Source organism: Papio anubis, chromosome 4 (assembly GCF_008728515.1).
Source record: "Papio anubis isolate 15944 chromosome 4, Panubis1.0, whole genome shotgun sequence".
Lineage (NCBI taxonomy): Eukaryota > Metazoa > Chordata > Mammalia > Primates > Cercopithecidae > Papio > Papio anubis.
In genome coordinates this window covers 18,288,063-18,298,721 of record NC_044979.1, presented here as the reverse complement: position 1 = coordinate 18,298,721, position 10,659 = coordinate 18,288,063, and the positions used below count along the sequence as shown (strand labels likewise).

Genomic DNA, 10,659 nt, shown 5'->3' with positions numbered 1-10,659 from the left:
GGAGCAAGTGACCCAGCAATGCTGTGGGTTAGCGTGGGCTCACCCGGGAACGCTCAGTATCAGGAAACATTAGGGCACTGATCACATTCTAAATCTCAGCACTCATGGTATATACATTTAAATACCGAAACGGAGGTTCATTATAAAAGTCAGTTTATTTCCCCTTTCTGTGTTTCGTATTTTCCCTTTTTGTCAGTAAATGAGCAATACAATGATTGGAAGTCTGCATGATTAAATAATATTAACAAGTTCATAAACACAAGTTTATATCAGAGTATAAAGCAAGAGGTTGAAAAATATTCCCTAACCCAATGCAAATTAGGTGTCCCTCAAAATTGCACATTCTCCTCCTAGCTTGCTTGTATAATTTAAAATATATACATACACAGAATGATCTTAAAATATTGATAACTAGTATGGAATTCACAGCCCTGAAGATATATACTCTACATTTTTCTAAAGAACGGACACCCCTCAGGCCCTAGTAATCCACTCATGTGATTCAATGTCACATACAGTCAGTCCTCAGTTTCTGATTTTTGGACTTTACAATGGTGCGAAATGGTTGCAATTTCGACATAATGTACAGTATTCAATAAATTACATGATATATTCAACACTTGATTATAAAACAGAGTTTGTGTTAGATGATTCTACCCAACTGTGGGCAATTCTAAGTGTTCTGAGTACATTTAGGGTGGGCGAGGCTAAGCTGTGGCGTTCGGTAGGTCGGGGTATTAGATGCATTTGACTTCCAATGGGTTTCCTGGGACGTAACCCCACCGTAAGTCAAAGAGCATCCGTACTTGACACTTACTAGAACAAAAGGTCTTTCCCTTTTCTCTAATTCTAGTCCTCAGCTGAGGTAACTCCAGGAACCCGGTTGTGCCAGAGATCAATCCTCTAAAAATAGACTAAGCAGATTAGCTTCCTAGAGGATCCTAAAGTTCCCAGACAACAGATCTGGGGTGGAGTTGCTTCGGCTGCGAGTTACACGTCGGAATGTTCGAGATAACTGATGTACCTTATGGTCCTTGAAAGGAAGACTAAATACTTCCAGGAGCCAAAATTAATTTGAATGAAGATGGAGGAGAACAGCTGACAATAATTTGAAGATATTCATGCTTCTAGGGCTGAATGACTTTTGGATCAGACACAGAGTGACTGAGCCATTCAATGGGCATGTAGTGTGATCTTTCCCACCACAGGGAACAGAGGGATTCTTTGTCCAAGGCAGGCTGGCAGCTCGGTCCAGCTTGAGCATTTGATCAGGATTTGATGCTTCAAAGATGAGCCACTCTCTATAAACTCATTACCAAAGCAAAATGCAATGATCTCTTCCATTTGTGGAACACATCACCAACACAAACCACGCGTGGCTTTGCCTCCTATTCACTCCATTTTTGAGGCTAGAGAAAGTTCAAGTCCAAAACAACAGTTAAGGTTAAAATGCTAAACCTCAACAGGCCACACAAAGATGCTGGCAGAGTCAGAGGTCACTCGGCACATTCATGAAACAACAAAAATCATCAACAATAATTCCTGTAGTGTAGAAAACTTGCTCAGCCTTCACCGCTGGTCAGCATCTCAGGTGGCTGGCAGTGTTGAGAGAGCCCTGACAATCCAAGGTCAGGCTGGTGCTCCTAGACAAACCCAAATTAGGGCAGATTCGAAGCCCCAACGGTCCTGATGTGGCTGACGTTGTTCTTTCTGTCTCGCAGGCACCAGTCACTCCCTCAGTATATGAGCCTGTCTCCTTCGCATGAGAGAGAATATTTCCCTCACTATTAATGGCGAGATAAACACAATTGTACAACTTGTCTGTGAAGAGAAAATAGGATTAAAAATGCAACAACAAGTTACTTCTGTTAGAGCGTCATGTTTTGAACATAACAATGGATTTGTACAATTACATTCATTTTGACTTCATACAAAGGTAACGTTTAATCGTCAATGAATTAGAAAATGATTTTGAAAAGTATGGCTAATACTACAAAATACTTAACATCACACTTCAGTTGCCAAAAAAAAGAACACCACATACACATAATTTGCCATAGGCAGAGCAGAGAACTGAGACCAGAGGCTCAGATTAAAATGATGATCCTTATAACAAAGTCTTCTTTCTACTACAATTCCTAGTATGATCACATCAGAAAGTTCATCACAAGATACTTCCCTCTACTTAGCACGGATGTCAGAAATGGAACACAAGTTATATGGCCCAGTCTTTGGAAGCTAGATGGGAATTAGATGAAAGCTCCAAGGTATTCCTGGAGCTGGACTATCCCGGGAATCCTTGACCACAGCAAGAGGACAGCTGCCTGGAGTAGGGGTGGTGGAGGCTGCCTTCAATCCCAGTGCCCTGGATTTGAGGACAGGATACTGAATGCGTCCCTGGTGCCTTCCACACTCTCGGGTAGACCTGTCTTGAGCACTGTCCCACCAATAATGTGCCTCAGTATGTCACAGCTCATAACAGAGAGCAACATTTTAAAAGCACAAAGCCTCAGGAGTTTGAGACCAGCCTGGGCAACATGGTGAAACCCCCTCTAGGAAAAATTCAAAAAGTTACCAAGGCGTGGTGGCACACACCTACAGTCCCAGCTAATCAGGAGGCTGAAGTGGGAGGACCACCTGAGCCCGGGATCACCTGAGCCCAGGAGGTCAAGGCTGTAGTGAGCTGTGATCGTGCCACTGCACTCCAGCCTGGGTGACAGAATGAGACCCTGTCTCAAAAAAATAAGTTAAAAAAATAAACAACGACTTACTCTTTATTGGCTATTTCCAAGAAAGCAGAGAATCCCAGCCAAGATTGTCTAGGGCATCATAAATATTTCCTCAAGAAACTATCACCGTTTTAGAACCGGGAAACATGACAGTGTTAATTACAGCAATGCTTCTCTTTTAACTCAGTGTTGCTTGGTGTACATTGTAATTTACTTCAGAATTCCTAAATTATATTCAGCAGATAGAGAGTAGCCTAGAAGAGTATACTGATTAGGGGCTGGTGATACTTTAAATAAGTCTCTTCTTGTTTTTCTGAAGTCATAAATGGCAATATTCATTAGACTCAGGTCAAGAGCAAACTGAGAGCCTTTTTCTTCCTTAAAAAGAAGAATGTGAGGTCAGGCGCAGTGGCTCATGCCTGTAATCCCAGCACTTTGGGAGGCCGAGTCGGGTGGATCCTCTGAGGTCGTCAGAAGTTCAAGACCAGCCTGGCCAATATGGTGAAACACCGTCTCTATTAAAAATACAAAAATTAGCCGGGCGTGGTGGCAGGTGCCTGTAATCCCAGCTATTCGGGAGGCTGAGGTGGGAGAATCGCTTGACCCGGGAGGCAGAGGCTGCAGTGAGCCGAGATCATGCCACCACACTGTAGCCTGGGCAACAGAGCGAGACTGCCTCAAAAAAAAAGAAGAAGAAAGAAGAAGAAAGAAGAAGAAAGAAAAAGAAGGAAGAAGAAGGAAGAAGAAGGAAGAAGAAGGAAGAAGGAAGAAGAAGAAGAAGAAGAGGAGGAAGAGGAAGAGGAAGAAGAAAGAAGAAAGAAGAAGAAAGAAGAAGAAGAGAAGGAGAAGGAGAAGGAGGAGAAGGAGAAGGAGAAGGAGAAGGAGAAGGAGAAGGAGAAGGAGGAGAAGGAGAAGAGAAGGAGAGGAAGAAGAAGGAGGTGTCTTTTAGACTAATAAAATGTTACTTTTCACAAAGGCGCCTTTAAAAGCAATCAACAATTCTGCTGAAGAAGTGACTTAAGTAAATGCTTTGAACTTAATTAATAGAAAAATGACTTTTTTTTTTTAAAGGAGCACCTACTTACCATGAGAATGAAAAAGTAGAAAACCCACATCCATCCTAGCTTGTCCCGGATCAGAGACACTAAATACTAAAAGGGAGAAAAAAAAATTACAATATAATTCTTTGTAAGTTTATAAAAGGAAGCAGCTAAAAAGTAGATTAAACATGGCTATTTTAGAAAATAAGAAGGGGACACAGGATTTGTATGTTTTGCAGTTTACAGAGCTCTTCCACATACATGTGCCTGCTGTGATTAACGGCCCATTTAAGCATGCAGAGTCTAAATGGAAAAACCATATAGTAGAAGTTGTCAGTTTATTTATTTATTTATTTATTGGTTATTTTTTGGGACGGAGTCTTGCTCTGTCGTCCAGGCTGGAGTGCAGTGGCGCAATCTCGGCTCACTGCAAGCTCCGCCTCCCGGGTTCACGACATTCTCCTGCCTCAGTCTCCCGCGTAGCTGGGACTACAGGCACCTGCCATCACAGCCGGCTAACTTTTTGTATTTTTAGTAGAGATGCTGTTTCACTGTGTTAGCCAGGATAGTCTCGATCTCCTGACCTTGTGACCCGCCCGCCTCAGCCTCCCAAAGTGCTGGGATTACAGGCGTGAGCCACCGCACCCGGCCCAGAAGGTTTATTTTATTCACTTTGCTATTTAGAGAGGAAGATGAACATCCACAAGCTACACCCACTTAATCGTTCTTTCTTCCAATGAAAGGTACTATAATTGATGCCTCAAAAAGAGTTTGTCTTTAAGTATGCCACTCATTTTCCAATCATGCTGTTTGCTCACAGTGTTGCTGTACTACCTTTGCATCCTACAGCATATCCATTTACTTTTTCAATTACTGAAAAGGATCTAATTGCACTTATTTAACCCATTTTCTTTTTTTCTCTTATTATGGTAAGATATAACTTACATAAAATTTGCCATTTTAATCTTTTTTTTCTTTTTTCTTTTTTTTTTTTTTTTGAGATGGAGTCTCCCTCTGTTGCCCAGGCTGGAGTGCAGTGGCGTGATTTTGGCTCACTGCAAGGTCTGCCTCCCGGGTTAACGCCGTTCTCCTGCCTCAGCCTCCCAAGTAGCTGTGACTACAGGCGCCTGCCACCACGCCCAGCTAATTTTTTGTATTTTTAGTAGAGACAGGTGTTAGCCAAGGATGGTCTCGATCTCCTGACCTCGTGATCCACCCACCTTGGGCTCCCAAAGTGCTGCGATTACAGGCTAAGTCACCACGCCCGGCCCATTTTAAACATTTTTAAGTGTGCAATCCAGTGGTATCAGTTACATTCATAATGTTGTACAACCATCACCACTATCTATTTCTAAACTTTTTCATCATCCAAATAGAAACTCTGTTCCTAATAAGAAATTAACTGCCCATCTCCCCAGCTCCTGCTAACCTCTTCTTTCTGGTTCCATGAATTGGCCTATGCTAGATATTTCATGTAAATGGAATCACAATATTTGTCCTTTTATGTCTGGAATGTTTAGCATCATGCTTTCAGGGTAGACTACATTGGAACTTCACTCCTTTTTTTTTGGAGATGGGGTCTCACTCTGTCGCCTAGGCTGGAGTGCAGCGGGCAATCTCTGCTCACTGCAACCTCCGTCTCCCAAGTTCCAGCAATTCTCCTGCCTCAGCTTCCCAAGTAGCTGGGATTACAGGCGTGAGTCAGCATACTCGGCTAATTTTTGTATTTTTAGTAGAGATGAGGTTTTACCACGTTGCCCAGGCTGGTCTGGAACTCCTGACCTCAGGTGATTCACCCACCTCAGCCTCCCAAAGTGCTGGGATTACAAGCGTGAGCCACTGCACCTGCCCCCCCCATCCTTTTTTTTTTGAAATGGAGTTTTGCTCTGTCACCCAGGCTGAAGTACAGCGGTGCGATCTCAGCTCACTGCAACCTCCTCCTCCCAGGTTCAAGGGATTGTCCTGCCTCAGCCTCCCAAGTAGCTGAGGTGCCACCATGCCCGGCTAATTTTTGTATTTTTAGTAGAGACGAGGTTTCACCATGTTGGCCAGGCTGGTCTTGAACTCCTAATCTCAGGTGATCCACCTGCCTCGGCCTCCCAGAGTGCTGGGATTAAAAGGGGCAGGGTCTTTCTCTGTTGCCCAGGCTGTAGTGTAATAGTATGATCACAGCTCACTGTAACCTCCCTTCATTTCTTTTTAATGGCTCATTAGTATTCCATTGTATGGATATACCACATTTTGTTTCTCCATTCATCTGCTGATGGACCGGAGTTGTTTCTACCTTTTGGCTACTATGAATAATGCTGCAATAAATGTTGACATACAAATATCTGAGTCTCAGTTTTCTTTTTTTTCTTTTTTGTTTGAGACAGAGTCTTCCTCTGTCACCCAGGCTGGAATGCGGTGGTGCAATCTTGGCTCACTGCAACCTCCACCTCTCAGGTTCAAGCAATTCTCCTGCTTTAGCCTCCCAAGTAGCTGGGATTACAGGCACCTGCCACCACATCCAGCTAATTTTTGTATTTTTAGTAGAGATGGGGTTTCACCATGTTGGCCAGGCTGGTCTCGAACTCCTGACCTCAAGTGATCCGCCCACCTCGGTCTCCCAAAGTGCTGCGATTACAGGCGTGAGCCATGGTGCCCGGCCCCCAGTTTTCAATCTTTTGGGAAATACCTAGGAGTGGAATTGCTGGGTCATATGGTAATTCTATTTAAATTTTTTTGAAGAAGCACCGAAGTATTTTTCACAGAAGCTGCATCATTTTGCAGTCCCACCAGCAATGCAGGGCTTCAATTTCTGCACATCCTCGCCAACACCAGTCACCTTTCCTGGTTTTTAATTACAGCCATCATAGAAAGTATGAAGTCACAACTCACTGTGTTTTTGATTTGCAATTTCCTAATGACTAAGGATGTTGAGACTCTTCATGTGCTTATTGGTCATTTGTACATATTTGTCATGAAGATTTGTCCCTATGTTTTCTTCTATGAGTTTTACAATTTTAAGTTCTTAAAGTTAGGCCTTTAATTCATTTTGAGGTAATTTCTGCATATGAGGTAAGGTAAGAGTCCAACCTCATTCTTTTTTTTTTTCTTTCCTCCCCCACTCCTCAGCTCCAACTTCATTCTTTTCATGTGGATATCCAGTTTTCTCAATACTGTTTATTGAGAGACCATCCTTTCTCCATTGAATGGTCCTGGCACCCTTGTCAGAAATCAGTTTGGCCACAGGCACAAAAGGATAACATTCTTTGATCACATTATTACTGAAATGTACACGTGAAAAAAATTAATGCAGAATGACTATGTGATTTATATTAGATCACATCATGTGAAGCAAAAAAGAGGTCTAATCATCCACTAAAGAAAGCACAGGGTGCTCCAAACTCTGACTGCAACTTTATCTTTTTTTTTTTTTTTTTTTTTTTTTAAGACAGGGTCTTGGCCTGGCAAGGTGGCTCATGCCTGTAATCCTAGCACTTTGAGAGGCCGAGGCAGGAGGATCACTTCAGCCCGGGAGTTTGAGACCAGTCTGGGCAACGTGGTGAAACCCCATCTCTACAAAAAAAAATATAAAAATTAGCTGGGCGTGGTGGTGTGTATCTGCAGTCCAGTCTACTTGGGAGGCTGAGGTGGGACAATTGCTTGAGTCCCAGAAGGCAGAGGTTGCAGTGAGCCAAGATCCTGCCACTGCACTCCAGCCTGGGCGACAGAGTCAGACCCTGTCTCCAAAAAAAAAAAAGGGAGAGAGACAGGGTCTGGCTCTGTCACCCAGGCTGGAGTGGAGTGGTGTGATCATGGCTCACTGCAGCCTTGACTTCCCAGGCTCAAGCAATCCTCCCATCTCAGCCTCTCAAGTAGTTGGGACAGGCACATACCACCATGCCCAGCTCACTTTTTTTTTTTTTTGTAGAGATGAGGGTCTCACTATGTTGCCTGGGCTGGTCTTGAACTCCTGGCCTCAAGCAATCCTCCTGCCTTGGCCTCCCAAAGTGCTGGGATTACCGGCATGAGCCACCACACCCAGCCTCATGTATAAGTTTTAATGTGGACATTCATTCTCATTTCTCTTGGGCAGATACTGCAATTTAATTTTACTGAACCCCTAGTATGTGTCAAAAAAAGCACTAAGCATTGGGTATGCAAAGATGAAGGAAACAAGCACAGCACCTGTCACGGTGTATCCCCTTTACACCGTGACAGGTGCCTACTAGAGGACCGCATCAACTGCTATGGCAACCTGAAGGAGAAACAATTCTTTACTTGGGAAGTCAGGGAAAGATGGGGGCAACAAAGTTATTCAGGGTAAATTAGTACACTGGCTAAGGACAGGACTGATAGAGTTTAACGCTAAGTCACAGAGTTTGGGATTTCACCTCTTAGGCAATGGGAAATCATTCAAAACTCAACATGGAAGAGGAATGAGTAAAGCTAACAGTGACTTACTCCAGATACGCTTCCCCGACCATGAAGGTCAGTCTAGGACCCAAGTTCACAGTGAGGGATCTGGATACTGGCAGGTGAGGCAATCTAAATAAAAGCAAACTCTCTGAAATACTCATTATAATCCACCCATTTAGTTAGTGAAGAAAACATTCGAAATGAAGGATAACTTAAAATAATATAATGTCAGAAAAGGATGCCCAATGCAGTCACTCTCTACCCCGAAGAGGAAAATATCTGAACTGACGGCTGGGAGCATTTTTCAATTCCCACTCCAGAGCATGATCAGGTAAGCACATTTTTCAAGTCTTTGCTAAGGTTTTTGTTTCTTTGGGGTTTTTTGCCCTTTAGCCTTATAATCAAATATGCTAAGCATATCAATCGTTCATTCCACAAGTAATGTCTACCGTGTGCCAGTCACTGTTCTCGGTACTAAGGTGACAGAAGAACATACAACAAAATGCCACATTCAGGAAGCTTATGTTACAGTGGCAGGGACAGACATTAACAAGCGCATATAGACTATTAAAATACGGCTAGGTAGTCAAAGTATTAACATGGCTTACTTTACCTCAATACTTGTCTCTCATTAACCACTAGCAATCAGACATCAGCAATTCACCCCCACCAAGCAAGTAACAATAATCGTCAAGGCTATTAATGACCTCCTAGATGTCAAAACTAAGAGCCTAAGAGACAAATCCTTCAGCTCTCCTTCTACTGACCTCTCTATATCCATGACCTTACTGACGCTTTCTCAAACGCAGTTCCCTTGACTATAGGTTACTCTGCTGCCTTCCTCTTTCTTTGACCACTGGGCATTCCCTGAGGCTCGGCCAACTTTCTCTTTCCCCATTAAATGGTTCATTCACTTCCACAGGTTCAACTATTTTTATCCATACAGATGACTCTCAAATCCATCTTTTAGCAAAATTAGTACTCTACAATCTGTAGTGGTATATCCTAGAAGAGGCATGACTCATTACTGTGCCAGAAAAGAAATATCTGTCCCAGAGAAAGCCTGAATTTATGCCAAAAAAAAAAAAAAGGTCAACGTAAATAGTTCTAAGTATAGTAGGCCAATCTTAGTGTAGGGATCTCAAACATCCGAGTGCGGAAGAATCACCGAGGCGGCTTGTTGAAAATACAGATCTGTAGGTTCTAACTCAGCGAGCCTGTAGTACGCTTGGTGTTCTGTACTTTAATTAGAGTGCCCCAGATGATTCTGATACCAGACACTTATGGGCCACTCTTTGAGATACAGTCAGAGATTTTTGGACACACAGGAAGTAGAGCAAGTGATTCAGAAGCAGCTGCAGAGTCCATGGCCATGTCTGGTGGGGCCCAGGAAGGAACATGTATGCAGTAGAGTGTCTGGGAGAGGGAGACAGGAGACAGCAATGGTGGGGTCCACATGCCAGGTGGGGATAACAAGAAGTGCCCCTGGCCATGGAACACCAAGTTCAGCCTGGAAAGAAAGAAGGGGGTGGTGGGCTGGGGCAGAAGGATCTATCTGTCTTATGAGGTCTTAGCTTATTTGCAGACAGGAAGAATCTAGAAGTATAAGTAGAAAAAAGGAACTAAAAAAAATGGAGAGTTCTTCCACATTAGGAGGCATCAGCTGGTCCTGAGGGGAGACGGAAGTCCTTGGGCTCTCGGAACAGCGTTCTATAGCACAAGAGTGCCACCTACTGAGGCCCAGAGGGCAGGTTCACGCTCAGGCGCCTTTGAGGGAAGACATTAGAATCCCAGCCCCTCTCCTGTTCTCTCACCTGGCCCACGGCAGCTCCAATGCTCCCCGAACCATCAACAATTCCTGTGACAGTGGCCAAGGCCTCACTGCTCCCTTGGATGAGCTCCTGGCGACCCAAGTCCGCGGAAATAGCAGAACTAATCATATTAGAAGGTCCACCAATAAAAAATCCTGAAGTCACAAACAGAACAGGTTCTTATTAAAACACAATTCGCAACCACTAGCAATCTACTGCATAAGGCAAAATAATATCCCAATAGTTTTCTTAATATGTTGGACAGACGTGGAAAAAAAAGGAAACCCCCAGATAGTATCATTTTCAAACTATTAATAGTTAACATCCACGTTCCTGAAATCTCTTCTTGAATTATGTGACACTCTAGTATATTTTGTAGAACCCAAAGATACAAAAATATAGTGAAACACATAGCCTGTCTAATCCTGTGAAGTTTACATTCATTAATATCAACTGCACTAGCTTGTCAAATAAATTCTATTATGGTAGAGTTGCATCATATGATCTTTCCACTACACAAATTCAACCAGGAATACTGAAAAAAAGAGCAAAGAGGAAAAAGCCACTGAAATGGAGCAGGTGACGCTACCTGCCACTGCTCTCAGTGAGGCTGCCCATGAATCAGGCATGGGATGGCCCAGGTGATTCTGTTCTCACTGCTGGTATCAGTTCCAT

At 43.4% G+C, this 10,659-nt stretch overlaps 1 protein-coding gene across 7 annotated transcripts in view; it reads right to left on the bottom strand.

Annotated features, from left to right (window-relative positions):
• The window catches only part of SLC37A3 (solute carrier family 37 member 3), a 69,006-nt gene that overhangs the window by 4,469 nt on the left and 53,878 nt on the right, over nucleotides 1-10,659 (bottom strand). For 4 of the 7 annotated variants that reach the window (XM_031665099.1, XM_009203968.3, XM_031665102.1 and 1 more), the window contains 3 exons: nucleotides 9,988-10,139; nucleotides 3,815-3,880; nucleotides 137-1,821 (listed from right to left, as the gene is read on the bottom strand). In XM_031665099.1, the coding sequence (XP_031520959.1) occupies nucleotides 1,729-1,821; nucleotides 3,815-3,880; nucleotides 9,988-10,139 (311 nt within the window). In that variant the 3' untranslated portion in view covers nucleotides 137-1,728. Of the gene's footprint in view, nucleotides 1-136; nucleotides 1,822-3,814; nucleotides 3,881-9,987; nucleotides 10,140-10,659 lie in introns of those variants that run through there. The other 3 variants (XM_031665100.1, XM_031665101.1, XM_031665105.1) reach the window with 3 other exon arrangements.